Source organism: Cebus imitator, unplaced genomic scaffold, assembly GCF_001604975.1.
Source record: "Cebus imitator isolate Cc_AM_T3 unplaced genomic scaffold, Cebus_imitator-1.0 Scaffold233, whole genome shotgun sequence".
In the NCBI taxonomy this organism is placed as follows: domain Eukaryota; kingdom Metazoa; phylum Chordata; class Mammalia; order Primates; family Cebidae; genus Cebus; species Cebus imitator.
The window spans coordinates 3,111,844-3,139,629 of NW_016107548.1; the positions used below are offsets into that span (position 1 = coordinate 3,111,844).

The 27,786-nt window shown below is 36.1% G+C and overlaps 1 protein-coding gene across 1 annotated transcript in view; it reads right to left on the reverse strand.

Annotated features, from left to right (window-relative positions):
- The window catches only part of CCSER2 (coiled-coil serine rich protein 2), a 176,871-nt gene that overhangs the window by 31,937 nt on the left and 117,148 nt on the right, over positions 1–27,786 (reverse strand). The window contains 3 exon segments of the mRNA XM_017497599.2: positions 2,781–2,870; positions 15,911–15,997; positions 21,781–21,864. Coding sequence (XP_017353088.1) covers positions 2,781–2,870; positions 15,911–15,997; positions 21,781–21,864 — 261 coding nt within the window.

Here is a 27,786-nt window from a genome sequence, read left to right on the forward strand (position 1 = left end):
GTTGACCAGGATGGTCTCGATCTCTTGACCTCGTGATCCACCCGCCTCAGCCTCCCAAAGTGCTGGGATTACAGGCTTGAGCCACCGCGCCCGGCCTCAGTGGCTTGTATGATTTAAGTACTTTAAATTTTTCTTCAGTTGTTTTGCTTCTCTATTTTCTATATTTGCTATAGAATGAATATATCATTATCTCTCAATAAAAATAGACAGGGAAGGAAAAATCCAATTTAGAGTACTTCTCATTTAAGCATATATTTTTTGGTCTTATGTTATTCATAAAGTATCCTTAGTATTCTATTTTTTAATTCTTTTAATGACAGGTATTGAATTTTATTATGCTTTCTATTGAGAAAATTACTTATGTAATTTAATATGTCAAAACATTTTTTCATACTCACTTTAGAGTGAACCTAACTTGGTTATAGAGAATTTTTCTTTTACAATCTTACTGAAACTATGCCTTTTTAATCAAAAATACTTTTTTTTCCCCCAGTAATTTTAAATACAAATATGTGGTTAGGCATGGTGGATCAAGTCTGTAATCCCAGCATTTGGGGAGGATGAGGCAACATGATCACTTGAGCCCGGGAGTGTGAGACAACTGCCTCTACAAAAATTAGCCACTATGGTGGTGCACACCTATGTTCCCAGCTACTTGGGAGGCTGAGGCAGGAGGATCACTTGAGCCCAGGAGAACATGGCTGCAATGAACCATAATTACACCATTGCACCCTAGCCTGAATGACAGAAAAAATCTTGTCTCAAAATAAATAAATTAATTAAATAATTTAAAAAATACCAGTATATTTCTGTGGATTATCACAGTGGACTGCCAAGTCTTCTAACATGCAGTGCAAACCTGGGCACCTGTGTTTTTTCTCTCAGGGAAGTAAGTCCTTATTATGATCTTTCACTAAGATTAAGACTCTGTCCTCCCTTCCCAGAGCTATGGCCCTTTTCTCTTCTCTATTCCTTCTAGCCCCTTCACCTCCTGCAACCATTCAAAAGAAAAGTAACTAAAATAAGACTGCTGTTATACAAGTTGTGTAAACATTTGCACAAGGCACTTAGTCTTAGTTTCTTCACATGCAGAAAAAGAGTGAGCTTACTATTATTTAAGCATATTGGAGGTTTATAAAGCATCTTGAGGGATGGAACTGTACCTTCTTTATATTTACATATCCAAATTAATATGGTGCCTGGCATGAAGTAGGAACATAGATATCTGCTGAATGAGTAAGTGAATATCTGCTTTTCATCCTTTCTCCTGTTCTATTATTGTGTTTCCTCCTCTTATTTCCTGTTGATTCTCTACCTCAGAGGTATTATTTGCAGCCATTAAGTGATACCAAAGTCCCGTTGGACAAATCTATGAATTAAATTTCAGCTAGGCTCAATACATTCAAATTTTTGCTCTGCTGCTCTTGGCAGCAAACCACTCTCCTTCCAAGGCTCTTTAATGTGCTTTTGGGGAAAAGAACCTAAGACTTCTATTAAACAACTGTCCGCAAACAGATGAGTTTCCACAACCTTTTACATTAAAAAATATTACATCATCTTTGTTGGTGTCTTTTGCTTTTCACGGTTCCAACACAACCTTCACTTTCTTCACCAAGCTCCTTGATTCTTTCAACCAGACTTTCTCATAGCCTTTGAACCTTATAGACTTATACAGTACTTTAACTATATCAATGCATTGCCAGTTTCTTTAAGAAGTACTTATAAACAGAGGATTCCTTATTTGTCTGTGTATTCCTTCCCTAATTCCCCACCACCAGTTTGAAAGCCAAATATCTGGGATGAGAAAGGATCACCAAACTTTTGTTGACTAAATTAATTCCTATCATCATATCTTATACAGAGCACACAAAAAAACTACTTGCTAGATGTAAAGAAACAAAACTCTTCTACAAACTTTAAAGGCTTACTGCTAAACTTTATAAATTAATTTGCTGATTACATTAGACGTTATATTTCCCTTTTCTTTTGTGTTACTAGAATTCCACTGCTAAATATAAGGCAAAAGAAGTGGCAAGGCTGACTTGCTAGGCAATCTCTTAACAAAACAAGAAATGTCTATTACCTGGCCCCAAACAATAGGAGAATGATGACTAATGTCCATATGATAATTCTCTGGTCACACACATCCTAAACTGAGTTCTGAAGAACTCAGATTAAATGACAGAGTATTTTTAGCACTAAACATGTTTTGAGATACAAGATTTTTGAAAAACAAGCATGGAACATATATTTACTTTCTATTTAAAAGAAACCATTCCCTAATTCTGCCTAAAACATAACTTTTATTTGTCTATATCTCTGTGCCTTTATATTTCCTAATACTCTCGACATTTGAGTAATTATAATAAACGTATTTGAAAAGTTTTAACAAAAAAGGAATATGCTACATCATATATTTTCAAAGTGTCATATGCTGCTAAAGTGGAATGACTGCATACTGGACTGTTGTTTCCTTTAAGAAATGTGGAACTACTCTCTTATAAATACATGCAATAAGAGGAGAGTAGACACGCAAATAAAACAAACTACAGTGTGCAGAATGGAAAAGCTATTAAATGCACAGTCACTTATATAAGACACACAAGAGAAGCTTTAGGAAAGCACATAAACACCTAAGAGACAAGCAAAAATAAATTACCTACAAAAAAATTAACAGCCATGACAGATTTAAAATTATGAGAGATTACTGTAAAAAGAGTGAAATAAAACATCAAAATAGCAAATGACAGGAGAGGAGGCTAAGAGCACATGTTACTTACAGGAATTCGTCTCCAAGGTGTTTGGGTATATTTATCAGCATAAGTGCATTTTTCCTCTTTACATTTTTGGTGGCAGTTATATTGAGTTGCCTAAACAAAAATACAAATTTTTACATTGGTTTAATTCTGCATATACATACCAATGAGGTAATCAGGGCTCTTCTAGTGGGCATATAATCAAATCAACAAAAAAGTCACACATGGCAAAATAGTTCTGACTACGTTTTTGAAGAAAAAAATGTTATCACCAGCAAACATTAAGGTCTATTCAGTAGCCTCTCATTCAGGGATTGGGTTTGAGAGTCAGCCTATAAGGTTAGAATTTTGAATAATCTAAATTACCCTTGGCAATCTCTTACTTTGTCCATAAAAAATGCAATATATGATTTTATGTATATCAATATATAGAGCTAAGTATATGGATGTAGAATATATAGGGATATTCAGTACATAACGAATACAACTGCAAAGTTTACAGTATTTCCCTAAACTGTCATGGTACTACAGTCACTAAAGCTCAGTTTCTTAAATAAATGCATTTTTTAATGGGACTCTTCTAGACAATGAATACCACCAGTCCACTTGTCAGGATGTCTGTTCTCACATGCAGTGTGGTGAAGCCTCCTTCATGATATATTGACTTTACTAGACTAAAATATTTTAAAGAGTGTCAGCCCTTTGACAAGATCCATCTGACCATTTCTGTTCACAAATGAATTCTCCACACATGATTCCATTCAAAGCACATTCATTTATATAACACAAAATAACTTTCTCAAATAATAATCAATTTCAAAAAAGATTATGAAACACACTGATAAAGAGAATTCCCCTTAGTGCAAAGCTAGAAAATAACCACATTATTTGTTAAACAACCTCAATGGAGGTAGATATACTTTCTCATAGGAAACTAAAAAATTCTTGATTATTACATCAGGTTAAAATGGTAAATTTCTGCTTTCATAATATTTATCCATATTTGAAATTTTTATTAATTGCATCAGATCATTCCAATTTCTTTATACGAAATAAAATCTAAAAACAAAAATGTCTATCATAGAGACATATTTCCCATTCCTAAGAAATGAGACTGTCACTGAAACAAAATTCAATATAGGCTGGGTGCAGTGGCTCACACCTGTACTCCCAGTACTTTGGGAGGCTCAGGTTGGCTGGTCAACATGGCAAAACCCTGTCTCTACAAAAAACACAAACAGAAACGGCTAGGCATGGTAGCACATGCCTGTAGTCCCAGCTACCTGGAAGGTTGAATGGGAGGATCACCTGAGCTCGGAAGGTTGAGGCCACAGTGTGCTGAGACTACACCACTGTACTCCAGCCTGGGTGACAGAGGGAGACTCTTAACTCCAAAAAAAAAAATCCCCAAAATGCAATATATAATCAAGTCAACTTAGAGTCTCTTGGAATTCACTGTAATAGGATAAACTTTTAACATATATGAGGGGTATACAAGGAACAGAAAAGATAATTTGAAAACACTATCATAATAAAAGTACTTTACTTATTCCATACTACTGCAATTCCAGAAATTCAGGTGCGCCTTACGATGGGGTTACATCTGAATAAACTCATAATATTTTTGAAAATGCACTTTTGACTTACAATTATTTTCAACGTATGATAGGTTTATCAGGATATAAGTCCTCTTAAGTTGACAAGCTTACTGGATGAGTATCACTTTTGCACCATCATATAATAAAAAAAAGTCCTAAGTAGGAGACTGTAATTTATTTTCTGTGGTCTATATGCTAACATATGAAAAATAATATTTGGCAAATACATGAATTCTCCAAAATCCGGAAAGTCTAGTTTCTAGTGACATGTCAATATATATAAAATGACTACCCGAATCATTTTCTCACCATCTGCCTTCTTTATTACTAACAAACCGTACAGATGCACAGCTTCTATTTGGTCCCATACTTGGGAAAATGCGTCCTAATCTCTTACCCCAGGGACATAGATCTTAATTAGTCTCAACCAATGTGATTAACACCATTCCTCTATGCTTAGGAAGGGACAAGTAACTGAAATCTAGCCAATACAACAGGAAAGTCTAGGGTATTTCTGAGAAAGGGTTCATTAATTTTAAAAACACACTGGAGATAACAGACTCTTAACCTATCCTTGAGTATTATCATGTGAGAATGTGACACACACAGCAACAGACATTTTGTGACATGAATGGACAGCCAAGAAGATTTCAAAAAAGCTGATCTGGAACTTAATCAGTAGCCAAATGACCAACAAGCAACCACAGAAATCAATGGCACCTATATAATTTCTTGTTGAGTTTACAACTGTTCTTTAAAAAAAAAAAAAAACTTTTAGTTAGGGACTTTTACTTGGAACCTAAAACATTATAAGATATGCACAGATTTACACTGCGCGATTTAATGCCTATATGAGTTACTATTCATCATGTACCCATGGACCAGGCATTAGGTAGTTTACATATGTAGTTCTATCACAACATAGTTAACATAACCCTGTATGGTCAGTACTATTTTATTTTTTTTTTTGAGGTGGAGTCTTGCTATATTGCCTAGGCTGGAGTGCAGTGACAAGCAATCTTGGCTCACTACAACCTCAGCCTCCTCCCAGGTTCAAGTGATTCTCCTGTCTCAGTTTCCCAAGTAGCTGAAACTACAGGTGTGTGCCCTCACGCCCAGCTAATTTTTGTATTTTTAGTAAAGATAGGGTTTCACCCTGTTGGCTGGGCTGGTCTCAATCTCCTGACCGCAGGTGATCTGCCTGCCTTGGCCTCCCAATGTACTGAAATTACAGGTGTGAGCCACCGTGCCCAGCCCAGTACAACTTTTATTATCCTCATTTACAGATGAGGCCCAGGAGAGATTGTAGGGCTCCCTTAAGAGAGAACATGGCTCTTAAGTTTCAAAGTCAGGATCTGAACCCAGGTCTGTCTCAGTTTTTCAAGTATACTATACTGCTAGCCCACTTAACCTGTGTCCTACTGTCTATGTGTCTTCATAAAGGAAACTCTACATTAGCAATTTCCCAAGATTATTCTGAAGATTCCATAAGAAATGTATCTGAACTATTATTTAACTATTATATTGTGGTAAAGATAAATGGGCATTCTTAGCATTTTTGAATAAGATTTGAATAGTTAAACCTCTATGACTTTCAGTTAATTCTCAGAGCACTGTAATCTGATTTTATATATGCATATTTTGGATTCAAGATTTTATACTGTCAATGTATTTTTATGAAAGTTTGCATCCAAACCTAGGTTGGAGTTGAATGTATATTTTTTAAAAAGATAAAAAAGGATAGAAGGCTAGAACTGAATGGGAACTTGGAAACCACCCAGAAAAACTCTCGCATTTTGGATAAAGCACTATAGAGGGGTGATAGAACTGACAGTGCCATTCAGCTAATGAATACTAGAGACAAGTCCTTTAATTTCTAGTCTATAATTCTTCTGATTTTTTCTATTTTAAGAAGTATAGCTTAGAGATGTAAAAAAAAATAAATTTAAATTAGGTGATTTTAATTTGATAATGTGAAAAATGCTGTTACTTATCCTTGTTTTCAAATGGCTTGCATCTGTTAAAACTCCCTTAGTTTGAACAAGTCACTTTCTTGAGGTCTATAACTAAACTTTATGCTATTAAAATCTTTGAATGATTTCTATTTTCTACTATAAAAAGGATGCTTGGCTACCTGTAACTGAGGCATTCACTTTACAGAGATCACTGCTTGCAATGAGCAGCAGTGAATCTTCTCCAATTCTCTAAATTTATGTTGAGAAAAACCACACTAACGTTAGTCTTTACACTAACTGTAAAGAAAATTTCACAAAGTTCTCCTGGCACAAAAAAACAGCTCCTCCACAATTTGTAAACATACTAATGAGATTGTGATGTGTTTACAGAGGAAATTTCTAGCTGAATGAACCACAGCCTCCCAAGCAATTCATAGAAAAACTATGCACAGCACCTAGAAAAACAAGTGACAGGCTTTTTTATGACAAATATGATTTCTAGGTTTAATGTATTGAGTACAGAGAATTTCAAGGTAAATACTGATAAAGATAAATGCTTTCACTTTTCTGTCTTTAGAAGCCTCTTCAAAATTTCTTAAATCTTTCTAAAAAGTATTTTCAAAGTGAGATATTGTTTAGGAAAACTGGCACAGTCTCTTCAACAGATTAAAAAAAAAAAAAAAAAAGAATGGTTCTAAATTAAAAGAGACTTATTATATCCAGGTGTGCATAGTCCTAGATTGAATTCCAGCTTAGGCAAATCAAAAGTACAGGATGTTTTTGCAACAACTAAGAAAATGTTAGTATTAGAAAACATTAAGAAATTACTACTAATTGCATAAACATGATAATATAATTTGAGCTATGAAGACACCTGTTCTTACTTTTTTTGAAGATACATTCTGAGGTTAAAAGAACACTTCATAAAAACTTTGCGGCATAAAAAGATTCATCTTTCATTATTTATCCTATGTCCATATAAAGTAAATAAAAGTAACCTTTTTTACAAATCTTTTTTTTTATGCTTTAAGTTCTGGGGTACATGTGCAGAATGTGCATGTTTGCTACATAGGTATACATGCGCCACGGTGGTTTGCGGAATCCATCATCCTGTCACCTACACTAGGTATTTCTCCTAATGCCATCCCTCCCCTAGCCCCCACCCCACCCATCCCCTGACAGGGCCCACTGTGTGATGTTCCCCTCCCTGTGTCCATGTGTTCTCGTTTTTCAACACCCACTTATGAGTGAAAACGTGGTGTTTGGTCTTCTGTTCTTGTGTCAGTTTGCTGAATGATGGTTTCCAGCTTTATCTATATCCCTGCAAAGGACAAGAACTCATCCTTTTTTATGGCTGCATAGTGTTCCACGGTATATACGTGTCACATTTTCTTTATCCAGTCATTCACTGATGGGCATTTGGGTTGGTTCTAAGTCTTTGTTATTGTGAACAGTGCCACAATAAACATACGTGTGTGCATGTGTCTTTATAACAATGATTTATAATCCTTTGGGTATATACCCAGTAACGGGATTGCTGGGTCAAATGGTATTTCTAGTTGTAGATCCTTGAGAAATTGCCACACCATATTCCACAATGGGTGAACTAATCTAAACTCCCACCAACAGTGTAAAAGCATTCCTACTTCTCCACATCCTCTCTAGCATCTTTTGTCTCCTGATTTTTTAATGATCACCATTCTAACTGGCGTGAGATGGTATCTCATTGTGGTTTTGATTTGCATTTCTCTAATAACCAGTGACGATGAGCTTTTTTTCACATATTTGTTGGCTATATAAATGTTTTCTTTTGAGAAGTGTCTCTTCATATTCTTTGCTCACTTTTTGATGGGGTTATTTCTTGTAAATTTGTTTAAGTTCTTTGTTGATTCTGGATAGTAGCACTTTGTCAGATGGGTAGATTGCAAAAAATTTTTTCCTATTCTGCTGGCTGCCAGTTCACTTTGCTATGCAGAAGCTCTTTGGTTTAATTAGAAATCGTTTGTATATTCTGGCTTTTGTCACCATTGCTTTTGGTGTTTTAGTCATTAAGTCCTTGCCCATGCCTATGTCCTGAATGGTACTGCCTAGGCTTTCTTCTAGGGTTTTTATGGTGTTAGGTGATATGTTTAAATCTTTAATCCATCTGGAGTTAATTTTTTGTATAAGGTGTGAGGAAGGGATCCACTTTTCACTTTCTACATCTGGTTAGCCAGTTTTCCCAACACTATTTATTAAATAGGGAATCCCTTCCCCATTGCTTGTTTTTGTCAGGTTTGTCAAAGATCAGATGGTTGTAGATGTGTGGCATTATTTCTGAGGCCTCTGTTCTGTTCCATGGGTCTATATCTCTGTTTTGGTACCAGTACCATGTTGTTTTGATTACTGTAACCCTGTAGTATAGTTTGAAGTACTGCGATGCCTCCAGCTCTTTTTTTTTTTTTTTTTTTTTNTTGCTTAGGGCTGTCTTGGCTACACAGACAGTTTTTTGGTTCCATATGGAATTTAAGGTGTTTTTTTTTCCAATTCTGTGAAGAATGTCAATGGTAGCTTGATGGGGATAGTATTGAATCTATAAATTACTTGGGGCAGTATGGCCATTTTCATGATATTGACTCTTCCCAACCATAAGCATAGAATGCTTTTCATCTGTTTGTATCCTCTCTTATTTCCTTGAGCAGTGGTTTGTAGTTCTCCCTGAAGAGGTTTTTCACATCCCTTATTAGCTGTATTCCTAAGTATTTTATTCTCTTTGTAGCAATTGTGAATGGGAGTTCACTCATGATTTGGCTCCCTGTTTGTCTGTTATTGGTGTATATTAAAATGCTTGTGATTTTTGCACACTGATTTTGTATCCTGAGACTTTGCTGATGTTGCTTATCAGCTTAAGGAGATTTTGGGCTGAGAAGATGTGGTTTTCTAAATATACAATCATGTCATCTGCAAACAGAAACAATTTGACCACCTCTTTTCCTAACTGAATACCTTTTATTTCTTTTTCTTGTCTGATGGCCCTGGCCAGAACTTCCAATACTATGTTGAATAGGAGTGGTGACAGAGGGCATCCTTGTCTTGTGCCAGTTTTCAAAGGGAATGCTTCTAGTTTTTGGTCATTCAGTATGATATTGGCTGTGGGTCTGTCATAAACAGCTTTTATACTATTTTGAGATACGTTCCATCGATACCTGATTTATCGAGAGTTTTTAGCAAAAAGGGCAGTTGATTTTTGTCAAAGGCCTTCTCTGTATCTATTGAGATAATCTTGTCGTTTTTGTCTTTGGTTCTGTTTATGTGACGGATTACATTTAAAGATTTGCATATGCTGAACCAGCTCTGCATCCCAGGGATGAAGCTAACTTGATCGTGATTGATAAGCTTTCTGATGTGCGGTTGGATTCAGTTTACCAGTCTTTTATTGAGAATTTTCCCATCAATGTTCATTATATATACTGACCTGAAATTGTCTTTTTTTGTTGTGTTTCTGCCATATTTTGGTATCAGGATGATGCTGCTCACACAAAATGAGTTAGGAAGTATTCCTTCTTTTTGTATTATTTGGAATAGTTTCACAAAGAATGATACCAGCTCCTCTTTGCACCTCTGGTAGAATTTGGCTGAGAACCCATCTGGTCCTGGAGTTCTTCTGGTTGGTAGGCTATTAATTGCTGCCACAATTTCAGACCTGGTTATTGGTCTGTTCAGGAATTCAACTTCTTCCTGGTTTAGTTATGGGAAGGTGTAAGTGTCCAGGAATTTATCCAGTTTTTCTAGATTTAATGGTTTATTTGCATAGAGGTGTTTATAGTATTCTCTGATGGTAGTTTGTATTTCTGTGGGATTGGTGGTGATATCTCCTTTATCATTTTTTATTGCATCTATTTGATTCTTCTCTCTTTTCATCTTTATTACTCTGGCTAGAAGTCTATATATTTTGTTGATCTTTTAAAAAATCCAGCTCCTGGATTCACTGTTTTTTGACAGGGTTTTTTGTGTCTCTATCTCCTTCAGTTCTGCTCTGATCTTAGTTATTTATTGTCTTCCGCTAGCTTTTGAACTTTTTTGATCTTGTTCCTCTAGCTCTTTTCACTTTTGACAATAGGGTGTTGATTTTTAACCTTTCCTCACTTCTCATGTGGGCATTTAGTGCTATAAATTTCCTTCTAGACACTGCTTTAAAAGTGTCCCAGAGATTCTGGTATGTTGTGTCTTTGTTCTCATTCGTTTCAAAGAACATCTTTATTTCTGCCTTCATTTCATTATTTATCCAGTAGTTATTCAGGAGCCGGTTGTTTAGTTTCCATATAGTTGTGCGGTTTTGAGTGAGTTTCTTAATCCTGAGTTCTAATCTGATTGCACTGTGGTCTGACAGACTGTGTTATGATTTCCACTCTTTTGCATTTGCTGAGGAATGTTACTTCCAATTACGTGGTCAATTTTAGAATAAGTGTGATGTTGTACTGAGAAGAATGCATATTCTGCAGATTTGGGGTGGAGAGTTCTGTAGATGTCTACTAGGTCCACTTGGTCCAGATCTGAGTTCAAGTCCTGAATATCTTTGTTCATTTTCTGTCTCGTTGATCTAATACTGAGAGTGGGGTGTTAAAGTCTCCCACTATTATTGGGTGGGAGTCTAAGACTCTTTGTAGGTCATTAAGAACTTGCTTTATGTATCTGTGTGCTCCTGTGTTGGGAGCACACATATTTAGGATAGTCAGCTCTTCTTGTTTCATTGATCCCTTTACCATTATGTAATGCCCTTCTTTGTCTCTTTTGATCTTTGTTGGATTCACATCTGTTTAAGATTGCAACCTCTGCTTTTTTTTTTTTTTTTCCTCCCCATCTGCTTGGTAAATCTTCCTCCATCCCTTTATTTTAAGCCTTTATGTGTCTCTGCACATAAGATGGGTCTCCTCAATACAGCACACCGATGGGTCTTGATTCTATAACCAATTTGCCAGTCTGTGTCTTTTGATTGGGGCATTTAGCCCATTTACATTTAAGGTTAATATTGTTATGTGTGAATGTGATCCACCATTTTGATGCTAGCTGGTTGTTTTGCCTGTTAGTTGATGCAGTTTCTTCATGGTGTCAGTGGTCTTTACAATTTGGTATGTTTTTGCAGTGGCTGGTACTGGTTGTTCTTTTCGATGTTTAGTGCTTCTTTCAGGAGCTCTTGTAATGCAGGCCTGGTGGTGACAAAATCTCTCAGCATTTGATTGCATGTAAATTATTTTATTTCTCCTTTGCTTATGAAGCTTAGTTTGACCCCTGGATATGAAACTCTGGGTTAAAAATTCTTTTAAGGTTGTTGAATACTGGCCCCCACTACTGGCTTGTAGGGTTTCTTCAAGAGATCCTCTGTGTCTGATGGGCTTCCCTTTGTGGGTAATCCAATGTTTCTCTCTGGCTGCCCTTAGCATTTTCTCCTTCATTTCAACCCTGGTGAATCCAATGATTATGTGTCTCAGGGTTGCTCTTCTTGAGGAATATCTTTGTGGTATTCTCTGCATTTCCTGAATTTGAATGTTGGCCTGCCTTGTTAGGATGGGGAAGTTCTGAAGAGTGTTTGCCAACTTGGCTTCATTCTCTCTGTCACATTCAGGTACACCTATCAAACACAGATTAGGTCTTTTCACATAATCCCATACTTCTTGGAGGCTTTGTTCTTTTCACACTTTTTTCTCTAATCTTGCCTTCTCACTTTATCTCATTGAGTTGATATTCAATTTCTGATATCCCTTCTCCCACTAAATCAATTCAGCTATTGAAACTTGTGTATGCTTCACGAAGTTCTCGTGCTGTGTTTTTCAGCTCCATCAAATTGTTTATGTTCTTCTCTACACTGATTATTCTAGTCTGTATTTCATCTAACCTTTTCCCAAGGTTCTTAGCTTCCTTGCATCAAGTTAGAACATGCTCCTTTAGCTTGGAGGTTTGTTATTACCCACCTTCTGAAGCCTGCTTCTATCAATTCGTCAAACTCATTTTCCATTCAGTTTTGTTCCCTTGCAGAGGAGTTGGGATCCCTTGGAAGAGAAGAGGTGTTCTGATTTTTGGAGTTTTCAGTCTTTTTGTGCTAGTTTCTTCCCATCTTCGTGAATTTACCTACCTTTGGTCTTTGAAGTTGGTGATCTTTGGATGGGGTCTCTGAGCAGATGTCCTTTCTGTTATCTTGAAACTACTGCTGTTTGTTAGTCTTCCTGCTAGTAGTCAGGTCCCTCTGCTGCAGGTCTGCTGCAGTTTGCTGAAGGTCCACTTCAGACGCTGCTTGCCTGGGAATCACCAGTGGGGGCTGCAGAACAGCAAAGTTTGCTGCCAGTTCCTTCCTCTGGTGGCATTGTCCAAGAAGGGTACCTGCCAGATGCCTGCCAGGGCTCTCCTGTATGAGGCGTCTGTTAGTCCCTGCTGGGAGGTGTCTCTCAGTCAGGGGATCAGGGAGCCACTTGAGGAGGCAGTCTGCCCCTTATCAGAGCCTGAGCACTGTGCTGGGAGATCCGTTGCTCCCTTCAGAGCTGCTGGGCAGGGACATTTAAGTCTGCTGAAGCTGTACTCACAACCACTCCTTTTCCCAGGTGCTCTGTCCCAGGAAGGTGGGGGCTTTATTTATAAGTCCCTGACATGCTGCTGCCATTCTTCAGAGATGCCTGCCCAGCGAGGAGAAAACCTAGTGACACAGTCTGCCTGCAGTGGCCTTGTTGAGCTGCAGTGGGCTCTGCCCAGTCACTGTGTAAACTTTCCTGCAACTTTGTTTTACACAGGTGTGGCTAAAACCACCTACCTGAGCCTCAGATATGGCAGATGCCCCACCCCCCACAGAGCTGAACATCCCAGGTCAAGTTCAGACTGCTGTGCTGGCTACGAGAATTTCAGCCAGCAGATCTTAGCTTGCTAGTCTTCATGGGGTGGGATTCACGGAACCAGATCACTTGGCTCCCTGGCTTCACCCTCCTTTTTCAGGGGAATAAGTGGTTCTGTCTTGCTGGTGTTCCAGGTGCCACTGGGGTATAAAAAGAAAAAAACTGCTGCAGCTAGCTCTGTGTCTTCCCAAATGACTGCCCAGTTTTGTGTTGGAAACCTGGGGCGTTGGTGTTATAGGCACCAGAGGGAATCTTCTGGTCTGTGGTTTGTGAAGACCATGGGAAAATCACATCATCTGAGCCAGAGTGCCAGAGTGCTGGGAAAAGTCCCTAATGGTTTCCCTTGGCTAGGAGAGGGAGTTCTCCAGTCCCTTGTGCTTCCCAGGTGAGAGATGTCCCACCCTGCTTTAGCTTGCCCTCTTTGGGCTACACCCACTGTCTAACCAGCCCCAGTGGGATGAACCAGTTACCTTAGTTGGAAATGCAGAGATTACCAGCCTTCTGCATCACTCCTGCTGAGAACTGTGCACTGGTGCTGTTCCTATTTGGCTATCTTGCCAGAAATCCCAAATCTTTGTCTTAAATTTAGTTTTCTAATTTTAACATGTCAATCCTGGTATTTTTTATGAGAATAATTTTATTCTGTCTCCCCTAATCTTTTATTTTATTTTGTTTTTAGAGACAGAGTCTTACTCTGTCGCCCAGACTGAAGTGCAGTGCCATGATCTTGGCTCACTGCAACCTCCACCTCTTGGGTTTAAGTGATTCTCCTGCTTCAGCTTCCCAAGTACCTGGGGACTACAGACACACACCACCACACTCAGCTAATTTTTTTGTATTTTTAGTAAAAAGGGTGTTTCATGATGTTGGCCAGGCTGGTCTCAAACTCCTGACCTTCAAGCAATCCACCCACCTAGGCCTCCCAAAGTGCTGGTATTACAGGCGTGAACTACCACACCCAGCCTTCCCCAACCTTTTATGTTCAGCCTTATTGTGCCACTTTCCTTTAGCTAATTTTTTTTATACAAAGGAAGTTACTGGATTTTGCTTTAGATCCTCAAGAAAAGTCTCTCCAAGACATAAGACCATTTGCAATTACTATTATATTTGTTATATTTGGTTTAATTTCTATTACTTTAGTTTTGCTGTTTTTAAGTTTTCCTTATTTTTCTACTTTGTCTTTTCTTTAACTTTTATCTTTTGCAAAATACATTATTCCAACCTATTAATAGTTACTTTAAAGCACTTAATAAACATTATAATTTATGTAAGTTATTTTTAAAAATTAAGAACAATGTAGAATATTCATTTGCAGAAGATAAAAATTTCAGTACTTCTAACTTTCTTCAGCATATTCCTTGTCTTCCCCAAACTTATTTAATCTGAATATTTTCCAAAATAGCAATTTAAAATTTTAAAATTGAAAACAATCTTTAATTTCAGAAAAATTAAAGATTTAAAAATGCACACAAATCCTAACATTAGCATGATAGTAATTTACACTAGGTAAAATCGGCAGTAAGTTTTCTTCAACTAGTGACTCAGAAGTTTATACCACTGTTTCCATGTCACCTCATTCATTTTAATCTTTATCTCCTTATTCTTGAGTTATTTTTCAATTTACCTCTCAAATATCTGAAATGCATTAACTGGGTAGCATATATGTCAAGACATTAAAGATCAGAATTTACCCTTGAATATAAACAAACACTTGTGTGGATATAAAATATGAAGTTTATAAATTATTGTCTGAATTGTACAAGGCATAATATCCTGTGCTCTAATATATTTTTATAAAAATCAAAGCTTATAAAATTTCCTTTGTCTTTTTTCTTCTCCCTCAAAGTTGGTTGGGTTCTTGTCTTTTGCTGTGAACACAAATGTTAGGTCTTATTATTTTCCTTTTTAATTTTGTATGTGACAGGACCTGAAATTACAATATCATGCCATTTTTATTCAGATTCATAAATTTTCTTTGTACACTTAATCATAATATCTGATCTGTCTGCTCTATTTATTCATGAGATGGATCTCTGTGAGCTGACCCCAGTGGCTCATTATATTACAGCCTTTATATTTTCAGTGAGATTAATATTTCACATTGCCAAATTGCTCTGTTAGACCAAAATGTGCTTTTAACTCACAACAAAGATTTCCTTTTGACTGTTGTGGTTTTTAGGCCATTATTTTCTTTTTATCATGGCCTTTTATACAAACTAAATTATAATTAAATTCAAGACAACATACAATTGTTTTCATATGATACTAATATTTGAAATTGCACAATTATTAGATTATAAAAATTTAAACAGGACTCTGGGGGAATCATTCAGTATCATCCATAGGAAATAAAGATTTTCTTGGAATACCCTTCAATCTGATAGTTATGCAGCTACCTAAATCTGAACACCTAGTCTAATTCTGCTCACACAGAGAGAAAATGTCCTGTTCTCAACTCACTAGTATTTGTTTTTTTAAATATATCTGAAGAAAATGTATTTACCCTTCTATCAACAAAATGAATATAAATTGGTGAATTTTAAATTCCCAAAACTGAGAGCACTGAATCAATGAAAATTTTCCAAACCAAATACTTAATACTTATATTAAAAATTAAATCATATACTTTTATTACAGTGCATATATAAACTAAAAATAATATAAAAGTACAACTATGAGAGCCAAAAAAAAAAGCTAAACTCTAATTCTGGCTCCTACTTTACACATTATACTACAATACTTACAAGCTGAAGTTCTAATAGTTGGATCCTTTCATCTTTTTTCTTTATTTCCTCTTTAAGTTGTTTTATTTCATTTAATAAGTCTTCATTCTGAAATATTAAAAACTTTTAGATGAGTTATTAAAAATACCATAATGAGATGCATGAAATCAATGATTAAGACCCAGTAATGAATGATGTGGTCATTAAGGGGGGAAATCCTCTATTAAAAAAAAAAATCTAAGATTTCACCCAGTAATGAAGTCTGACATGTTGACAATAAGCAATAGTAGCAGCAACAGTTAGCATTCATTGAGCACTCACTAGATGTCAGAAACTAAATACTTTCAAGTATTTAAGCATTTGATTCTACCCACACTCCTGAGGTAGGTGCTGTTATCCCTTTTTTACATATTAGAAAACTGGGACATAGGCCAGAGAGTTAAAAAAAATCCACATACAAAAGAGCAACTTCAGCTGTCTGTGAAAGAAGACAAAGGGCACAAGAAGCAGAAGGAATAGAATTTAAGGCGCAGAGGCATTTCATGGCTGGTTTAGAAATCAGCAAAAAAGATAAATGTGCCTGAAAGGTAACGAAGACTCTTTGTCCATGAGCCACTTTTTGAGGAATACCTCCTTAATCAATGAGAGAACATCTTGTCAATTGGATCTATAAGAAATACCTAATACAATTAAATGGAAACCTACTGTCAAGCAGGAATTCAGTTACATTTCCAAACTGTTAATCATTCCCCTATAGTCAGTTCATGTTGTTTGTGTATCATTATTCAGTTATCCAAAAGAGAAAGTAGTATAAGCAAGGAAATTCAAATATATATGTGAATAATGTATCTTTCCTGAGAGAAAAACAAGTAAGCAAATAACTAGAATGTGTTGGAACTAAGCAAAGAACCTCATCTTCTTTAGATACATTGGGAACAACAACATATATTCTCTTTAACAAAGAGATCAGAAATAGACATTTTTTACAAAGGCTTGAACATATCACATAAGCATCCCAAACAACGTGGAAGATTTTTAAAATATGTACACTATAACTGAAAAAGACTTTATTACATACAAACAAATGATCTCCAGTTGCATTTTAAGTTTACAAATTATAAAAATTCACAAATCAAAATGAAAAAAGATGGACTGCAAATCAAGAAAGATACATTTATAAGGATACATTTATAAGAACATATTTCTAAGTTGTGTAGCAAATACAGCTATTCAAAAGAAATGATATATATTTAATTATATAACATTTTAAGGCATCTAAACAATTACCATTAGTTGAAAGCTATTGAAAATCCATGCAAATATGACAGAAGATTTATATCTCAAGTATTTTAAAGAGCCTGTCTAAACATTTAAAATCATTTTTTAAGGCCTCAACAGACAAGTAGCCAGTTCTCACAAATATACACATAACTGGTAAATGTTGTATTTAACTTGTTGAAGAAAGTATTGTTTTACAAAAACTAAGTTAGCGGTGAAATACCAAATGTGATTAACGAGATTGCAGGAAAAAACAGCACTTCATCAGATATAGCAGTTAACTTTTCTGGACAAACATACAGCTGTGTGTTTAACAGCCATCAAAATACCTGCACACTGATTCAGTTATCCTACTCCTAGGAATCTATGTGAAAGAAATGATCTTAAATAAGAGAAAACCTACAACAAGGTGTTATCTGAAAGTTAACAAGTTTACGACTGTCCTATAAGAGAACAACTGAAATAAAATGTAGCAACTTGATGGAACACTACCTAGCCATCATTCACGCAGTCATCAGTAGGTTCTGCAGTGTTACACAGGAAACTGACCAGAAAATGAAATCGACAATGTGCTAAGAACATTAATAGCCACCACGTATATAGCACTCGCTATATGGCAGGCACTACTCTAAGGATTTTTTCCCCCACCGAAACCATTTCATTGTTTTAATTTTATTTTTAATTGACAGATAACACTGTACATATTCATGGTTTATATAGTGATATTTTGATACATACAATGTATAGTGATCGGACAAGGGCAATTAGCATATCCATCATCTCAAACATCTATCATCTCTTTACATTGGGAACACTGATTTTATACATAAAGATAGGCAAAGAAGTGACATCACACATCAGGAATGAGTGACTACAGTGGAGTTCCAAAGGATGAGCACAAGATTCAAAAGATAGAGGAGTGTGGTAGGCTTGGAATTTTAGTTAAAGGTTTCTAAGTGTCATACAATAATACAAAGGTAAAGGCAAGCACAGCACGTCTGGAGAATAAGCAGTGACCCTGTTGCACAAAGGCTCTAGTGAACGGTGAGGAACAATTTGGCTAATAAACTAGGCAAGGGCCAGATCACAAAGAGCAATGACTATCACACATGGCCTTAGCTAGGGAGTGACAGATTTGTACATGACATGGGTCTGACAGATATTTAGAGGACAAATTTTAACAACAGCAACAAAACTAGACTAGGCACCTGTAATAATCCAGGTAAGAGTAGGTGCCTGACCCAAAAGAGTGATAATATAGATGAAAAAAAAGAGAAGAAACCAAAATTTGGAGATTTTTTGGCAATTTCCTGCATGTGAGAAAAGAATACAGGAACATTCAAGGGTGACACTGTATTTCTAGCTTGAGTGACATGGTGAGCTGTGCCAATAAAAGAAACGGCAAATAAAGGAGAAAAATAAATAAGAGGAACATGTCTATGAGTTTTAAATATATTGTTAGATAGGTGGTGGCAGGGTAGGGGGGTGCATGGTGGAGCCAGAAGAGACCTTGAGGCTTCTTCAGTTCAGTATGTCAGAGCACTGTATGTTGGGGTATTGGTTTCTGAGCTCAACAATTATCAAATTTTTCATTAAATAAAATGTTTAAGACATCACACACAAAAATACACACACACACACACACACACACACACACACACACACGGAGGGGGGTGAGAAAGAGAGAGTATGTGTTAGAAGTACTTCTGGGTGGAACATACAGAACAAGTGTGTCCAGTGGGCAACTGGATTACCAAGCATGAAAGAGAGGTTCAAAGAGGACTGGACTAAAGATATAAATCTAACATTTAAAGAAGAGGAGAAACCTACAGAAAAAAATGGTGAAAGGTATGAGGGATTCCAGAGAGAAGTGACACAAAAGCCAGGGGAGAAAGCTTTTTTTTTTTCTTTTTTGAGATGGAGTCTTGCTCTGTTGCCCAGGCTGGAGTACAGTGGTGCAATCTTGGCTCACTGCAACCTCCGCCTCCCTGGTTCAAGTGATTCTCCTGCCTCAGCCTACTCAGTAGCTGGGACTATGGGCATGTGCCACCATGCCCAGCTAACTTTTGTATTTTTAGTAGAGACTAGGTTTCACCGTGTTAGCCAGGATGGTCTCTATCTCCTGACCTCATGATCTGCCTGCCTCAGCCTCCCAAAGTGCTGGGATTACAGGCGTAAGCCACCATAACCCGCCGGGAGAAAGCTTTTAAAACAAAGGTCATGTCAAACATCTATAGCATTGAAACAGTAACTATTTTCATTGTTCCAACTTTTCACACTAACTGGAAAGGAGTTTAAAGGGAGTCAAGGAAAATTTATTTGATTTAGTAAAATTAAGTGATATACAAATTTATAAACAAATAATGACAAGAAAGTAGAGGAAGCACACTCAAGACAGATGAGAGAGAAGGAAGAGATGCAGTTAGGTCCTTAAGCAACAGCAGCAGCAGACGAGTTAAGAACACAGAAAAAGAACTGATCTTCCACAGCACAGTGGACACTTTTCCCCTATAACTGAAACAAAGAAGGAAGGAAGCAGAAAATATTTAATGGATGAACATAAGGCTACCTGCAGAGGTTGAGAAGCATAGCTGAGCATGGACACTGAGAGGGCTGTTTGGAATTGCTCATTAAAGGAATGGAAGAGGGAGCTGTCCAGAGATAAATGAAAGGATAGATTAGAGGCATGGTAGGTCCAATGGAGACTTTAGATAGAAAAATTTAATGGCACAAGACACAGTATTTGTGACATTTGAAACTACACTGCTAAAGCATTTTGGATGAAAGGTGACATAGTTGGGGATTTGCTGATTAAAATGAAAGAGAGACCAGAATACTGAAGAAAAGAGACAGTATAACCTATTGCATATCAGCTTAAATAAGAAAGACAGACTAAGAATAATCTTCCTGGAAGGAAATGGAGCAGCGACAAGAAAAAAATATTGTGTAACAATATGTCTATCATATAACATTAAATATTTAGATGAACTAGAAAGTAACACTGAAAAAAAAGTAGATACCAGTTGCGTAACAATGTTGAAATTAATTTTTTTTCTTTAAAAAATAATTCTTTGGCCAGGCATGGTGGCTCATGCCTGTAATCCCAGCATTTTGGGAGGCCCAGGTGGGTGGATTACCTGAGGACAGAAGTTAGAGACCAGCCTGGACCAACATGATGAAACCCCATCTCTACCAAAAATACAAAAAATTAGCTGGGCAAGGTGGCATACACCTGCAATCCCAGCTACTTGGGAGGCTGAGGTAGGAGAATCGCTTGAACCTGGGAGGCAGAGGATGCAGTAAGTTGAGATCATGCCACTGCACTCCAGCCTGAGTGACAGAGTAAGACTCCATCTTAAAAAAAAAAAAAAAAAAAAAAAATTTCACAAAAAAAAATTCAAAAAAAAGGTCAACTTCGCTTTTAAAATGTCACTTTTTTTTTTTTTTTTTTAACCAGGAGGTCATCAGAGATCACCTAAGTCAATGGTTCTCAACTGAGTGTTGTGAAAGAGATGGCCTGCTCTGAACTTGCTGATTTAGAGTATTATACTGAGAGCAGAATGAAAGCTCAGGGTTGGGAAATAATTTGGGAAAAGACAGGTAGTCAACAAGTTGAAAAGCCAAGATGAGAGAATAAGATTTACTACTATACTATACTCTTTTGATTCTGATTTCTTTATATACAGTCTTGTTCCCAATAGATCATTCTGCATCCTATGAGAAAATAATGCTTTTGTGACCCACTAATTCTAGGCCTGGCCACATGAATTGTTTTGAAAGTGATATGTGCCACATCCAAGCAAAATTCACATGTGATCCTATCAAAGTTCTTTTCCCACTGGTATAATAATAACATATCCCACAATAGGGGCTGATTCTTTAGTATGGATCGCAGAAGGAAGAAGACACATGAAGCAGAGTCTCAGCTGATTTACAGCCAATATGTAAGTGAGACATAAATTTCATTATTATAAGCCACCATTGCTTTGAGGTTGCTACTGCTAATGACTAGCAAACACTAATTAGTGTACCCTTAAAACAGGATGGAAAAGCTAACAATAACTGACTTGGAAATATTAAATAAATCAGTATCTGTGTGTGCTTAAGAAATAAATATGTGCTTAAACAGTTGCAAAATAAAAGAGCTTTCTTCAACTAAAACTAGGCATAATGATAATGAGAATGATAAACACTTTCACAAAATATGTCTGTATTCTATAACAATATTTTTAAACATGAAAAAAGGTAACAATCTCATTTTCATTATATTTCTTCAATTTTGGGATTTACATATGAGAAGTATCTATAACCATTTGAACTTTTATTGGTACTCATAGTTTTAAAACTCAATTATTTATAATTATAAGCGACGTATTTTCTTTTTACATCCTGTAACAGTAGTAATACAGGGAGAAATCATTATCCAACTGATAAATTCAAATGAAAGCACCACAGAGATATTATTTCAACCTAATAAAGCAGCAAAAGTTAAGAACAAACCTGATGCTCTAGGTATTAACACATTTATTATTAAATGTTTTCATTGTTATTGTATCATTATCTTAGTATTTAAAAAGAATTCTGAAAAATCCAGCATGACTACATAGTCATACCTTATATGCTTGATCACCATCTTCTGGTTCCGGACTGGATGGCAATGATAGCTGAATATCATGCAATGAACCACTTCCATCATGCTGTCAGAAAGAAGAGAAGAAAAACACTAGATTAATACAATAATTATGGACATTCAGTTCAACCTGCATTTACCAAGACCTAATGCTAGCATGCTGAAGAACAAACAGGAGATAAAATTTTAGAAATCTTTTTTTCACCTATATGCACTGGTAGAAGGAAATGTGAAAGAGGAAAAAAGGGAGCTATGACAAGAATAATCTGTGGAAATAAATAACAGATACTATATAAGAGGTTGATGTTGGAAGGAAGTCTTGATGTGTATGTGATGGAGTATATGTTGTTTGCTGAGAGGAGATGGCAAGGAACACTGAGCCACTCCCAGGCAGGAAACTGCTAGAATAAGCAAGCATTATTATGCGCTAATTAAACTAGCTCTCAAAACACAGGATATTTGACTTTGTCCCCATTGCTGACTCACAAAGAGTGTTTTTTTAGCTTATTTCTATCTTAATAGTGAATAGGTACTATTTGCCTCTTTAGTCTATCTTTATTTTATGAAGAAACACTGAACACCTGCTTATTAAAAATAATCCCTTGTTCACAAAGAATAAATACATGGGTCAGAGTCTGCTCTGGGCTGTCAGCTGGGAAATGCTGCAGACCCCTGACAGTCCCACTTTGATTCCACTTTTGAATTCTATCTTTGTTTCTTTTTCTCATTTCCTTCAGCGCCACCTGGGTTGGGGTCTCTATGACTAAGCTGGTCTCGGCAGGTTGAAATAGAGAACCATTAAACATATGAAAAATTTCCTAAGGAATTTTAAGACTGTTTCACCTAAGAAATATGTAAAATAAAAGTCAACTGAATCTGCTTTGGTTTAGATATGTTTTGAGTAAAACAGAGCCATAAACAATAATATTAAATAACTCAATAAGGCTTAGCAAAAAAATAACTGAATTAAAAATACTACTTACATGAGGCTATATATTGCATAAGTCCATTTATATAAAATTTGAAAAAAGGCAGAATTAATCTACTAGAAAGGCAGAATTAATCTTCTAGAAACCAGAAGATGATGGTAGCCTAAAGGGAAGGTTACTGACTAAGAAGGAACACTAGGGAACCTGGTAGGAAGCTGGAGATGTTCTATGTCCTGACTGTATGGCAGTTAAACATACATATGAAAAGCTCAAGCTGTACATTTAAAAAGGGTATACCTTAAACACTTTACTGGATGCATATCATGCCTCAAAAAAAAAAGTTGAAATAAAGATTTTTGTTCTAAAACATTATAAAGAAAATATGATGACAATATTAAGTTCCACCCCTTGCTGAATTGGTTTAGTAATAAGAAACATGCTCAATGGTTCAGAAAGACAGCCTCAAGAAAAATGAAGCCATGGAGAATGTAACAGGATGATGTGCTACCTTGATCAGGACTAAGCCCCTGACCAAGGCAGCACAACTGAGGTTCAATACCTTATTTGTTCAGATGGTTCCTGGCTGCCTCAATATACCCAGTGACTGAACCAGCAACCTTCAAGGAATACAGCATTGAAAGCTTCCTCAGATATATCTTTTCTGGTTCTCCCAGATCATGAATAATGTCTATAGCAGGGGAGGTGAGCATGTAGGTTATTTTCTTAATTTATTGTACTGTATACTCACTGACACAGAATCTCTAGGGATGGGGCCCAGAATTTCAAAATGTATATTTACACTTCCTAAATACATTATATTTAGGGAAGTTCAACAGGTACTGCTGATTGACAGTTAAGAGTAAGTGTTTGCCAAATTTCCAGTATAAATAAATTACTTTTCTACTGGTGATGTCATACGGACATTAAGACTTTGAGCTAAGAACATAGGCAACCTTCTAATGAATAGCAATATTCTCAGAACACATTTTTAAAAATTAAGAAATGAAAGTAAAGTTAGTTTTACAGGACTTATCTCAGTAAAAAGTTCATCTGTGTTACTAACGCCTAGACATGTAAACACATGACCAGTCCTACCTTCAAGTATATTTGAAAAGAGAAAGACTGTAAGATGTAAATTATTTCCAAATATCTAAATATCTTCTTGCCAACTGCAATGCAGGAACCCCAAGGAATGTGAGACAACACAAGCACATACTGCTTTGCATTAGACGCCGGTGCACTTGTGGGAAATGTACAGCAGAATAGAAAAAATAAAACAACAGCATTTAGGATAGAGGAAAAAAGAGAAGTCCAGCAAAACAAAAAATACCAGGGAGGTCACAAAATACCAGGAACTTAGTAAAGTAACTCCATAAAGCTGTCTGTGAATTCATCAGTTCATCCTTGAGCAGCAGTTGATTGGACTTCATCCTAAACAGCATAGCAAAGACTTTGAAAAATAAACTAAGATCACTTCTCAGGTCCCAGGCTAGCCTCTGCAAGGTGTATACTCAGAACAGATCTGGAAAGCATGGCAAAAGTTTTGAAAATAGAGCTGGCATTAAAACCACTATTCAAAGACAACTAGCTGGAACTTGTAGCCTAAACTCAACCAGATTGTTTGCCTGTTCAAAAATAAGATAAAAATAATGATATAAAGAAGATCAGGAATCTCATTATAAAATGTTCAAATACTGAATACATAATCCAAAATTACTCAACAGCTAAACAAAGGAGAAAATGTCAACTCACAAAGAAAAAGACGATCAGAAAACATCAACACCAAAATGACACAGAAGTTAGAACCGGAAGAGATTTTAACAGAGCTGCTGTTAAAATTCTCCAAAAGTAACAGTGAACTCTTGAACTACAAAGAGAAAATCTCAGCAAAAACAAAAAAACCAACAGAATACAAAAAAAGTAGAAACAAATGAAAATTTTAGAACTTAAAAAGTCAAAAGCCAAAATTTTAAAATGCACTACAGATGCACTAAATACTAGCATTTCAGATTACACAATAAACTTGAAGCATGATCAACAAAATTCCAATCTAAAAACTGGTCAAAAAAAAAAAAAAGATTAGTTAAAAAAAAATTGACAGAGCCTGGTCAGGAACCTTTGGGGACAATAACAAAAGAGCTAACATTCCTGTCACTGAAGTCAGGACAATAACAAAAGAGCTAACATTCCTGTCACTGAAGTCACAGAAGGATAGGTATGGGCAGAAAAAATATTTCAAGAAATAATGGATAAACACATCCCAAATTTGGTGAACGGCACAAACACAGATTTGAGAGGCCCAATTTAAAAGAACTAAAAATATACCAAAACATGCTTTCTGACTATAAAAGAATTTAACTAGAAATCAATAACAGAAAGATAATCTTCACATACGTGAAAAGGAACAACCTTCTGCATCATCCTTAGATCAAAGAAGTCGTCTCAAGAAAAACAAGAAAACATTGTGAATTGAAGGAAAATAACAGACACCAAATAACCAAAATTTGTGGAATGCATCTAAAGCAGAGTAATAAGAAAAAATTATGGAATGAAATACTTTTATTAAAACAAAGGTGGCAACTCAATAGCTAGAGCAAAATAAACAGAGAGAGCAAGGAGAAACAAGATAATGAAACTGAAAATAAAAAAAAACACACACACACAAACCAATAAAACAATACTTTCTTTGAAAATCGCTAGACATCCAGCAAAACTGCCAAAATGCAAAAAAGCACAAATCAAAACACTATCAAGAATGAAAACAGAAATATCATTACAGACATCTCAAATGCTAAGAGTAAATAAGGCAACAATATGAATGACTCTACACATACAAATTTGACAACTTATATGAAGCAACAAAATTCCTCAAAAACAACAAACTCTTAAAACTCACCCAAGATGAAGCAGATAGCCTGTGTAAAAACATGGCTATTAATGAAAATGAATTCATGGTTTAAAGCCTCCCTCTAAAAAAAAAAAAAATTTGAGGCTGGATGTTTTACTGGCAAATTACTCCAAAATTTAAGAGAATAACATCAATTCTATACAACCACTTAGAGAAAAATCAAATTAAATTAAAAAATAAAATCAATTAATGAGGCCATTAGTTGTACTTCCTTGATACTAAAACAGATAGTATAAGACAACTACAGATCAATATTCTTCATGTATAAGGATGCAAAAGTCCTTTAACAAAATCTCACACCTGAAATCCCAGCACTTTGGGAGGCTGAGACAGGTGGATCACTTGAAGTCAGGAGTTTGAGACCAGCCTGGCCATCATGGTGAAACCCCATTTCTACTAAAAATATACACACAAAAAAAACAAAAACCAAAAAACGAAAACAATTAGCCGGGTGTGGTGGTATATGCCTGTAGTCTCAACTAATTGGGAGGCCGAGGTTACAGTGAGCCAAGGTTGTACCACTGCACTCCAGCCTGGGCAACAGAGTGGAAAAAAAAAAAAAAAAAAAATCTAAGAATCAAAGTCAACAACATATAAAAAGGAAATTAGATCATGAGCAACTGGGATTGATCCCAGGAATGCAAAGCTGGTTTAATAGTCAAAAAGCAATGTAATTCACCAAATCAAGAAATAAAAGGTCTGCACAATTATCTCAATATACACAGATAAATTTCCTGGCAAAATTCAATATCCAATCATGATTTTAAAAAACTCAGAAAACTAGGAATAAAATAACTTGCTCAACCTGATAAAGTTCATTTTTTAAAAACCTGCCAGGCATGGTGGCTCATGCCTGTAACCCCAAACCTTTGGATGACCAAAAGGGGCAGACTGCTTGAGCCCAAGAGTCAGTCTGGGCAACATGGCGAAACCCTGTCTCTACTGAAAATACAAAAAATTAGCCAGGCATGGTAGCATGCACTTGTAGTCCCAGCTACTCAGGAGGCTGAGGTGAGAGAATCACCTGAGCCTGGGAAGCCAAGGCTACAGTAAGCCATGATTCTGGCACTGCACTCCAGCCTGGGTGATGGAGGAAAATCCTGTCACCACCCTCTTCCCCCTCAAAAAAAACACAACAAACCAAAACATCCTACTGCTAACATCATATTTATTGGTGAAAGATGGAATATTCTACCCCAAGACCAGGAACAAGGTGTCCATATTCAATATAATAGTGGAGTTTCTATCCAGAGCAATAAGGCAAGAAAAAGAAATAAAAGGCAAACAAATAGGAAAGGAAAAAAATAAAATAATCTCATTTAGACACAGAATTTTTGGCATAGAAAGTCCCCAGAGAATCAATAATAAAACTACTAGAAATTAGAGAGGCTGATGTGGGTGGATCACATGAGGTCAGGAATTCCAGACCAGCCTGGCCAACATGTCAAAACTCCATCTCTACTAAAAATATAAAAATTAGCCAGGCATGGTGGCACACCCCTGTAATCCCAGCTACTTGGGAGGCTGAGGCAGGAGAATCGCTTGAACCTGGAAAGCGGAGGTTGTGGTGAGCTGAGATCATGTCCAGTACGGGCAACAGGATACAAGGCCAATATACAAAATCAACTATTTTATGGTAAACAACTGAAAATTGAATGTTAAAAAACTACCATTTATGAAAAAGCAAAATCCAAAAGACAAGGGAAAAAAATCCAAAGTAACACAAGAAAAATACTTAGGCACAAATCCAACAAAACACAGACTAATTATGTATATTAAATATATACGTAGATTTCTTTCACATATACGTATATATATGTATATGTATATGTAAAAGAATATTATTATGTGTATATGTGAAAGAAATCAGAGAGAACTAAATAAATGGAGAGATATCCTCTGTTCATGAAGGGAAAGATTAAATATTGTCGGGATATCAATTCAACTATAGATTCAGTATTCTCCTATCAAAATCCCAACTAAACTTATTTTTTTTGTAGAAATAGAAAAGCTGCTTCTAAAATTTACATGGAAAGGCAAAAGAACCAAAACAGTCAAACAATTTTGAAAAGAGACAGAGGAATCACACTACTTCAAGACTTATAAAGCTCCAGTAATCAAGAGAAAATGATAACAGCAAAAGACAAACAGA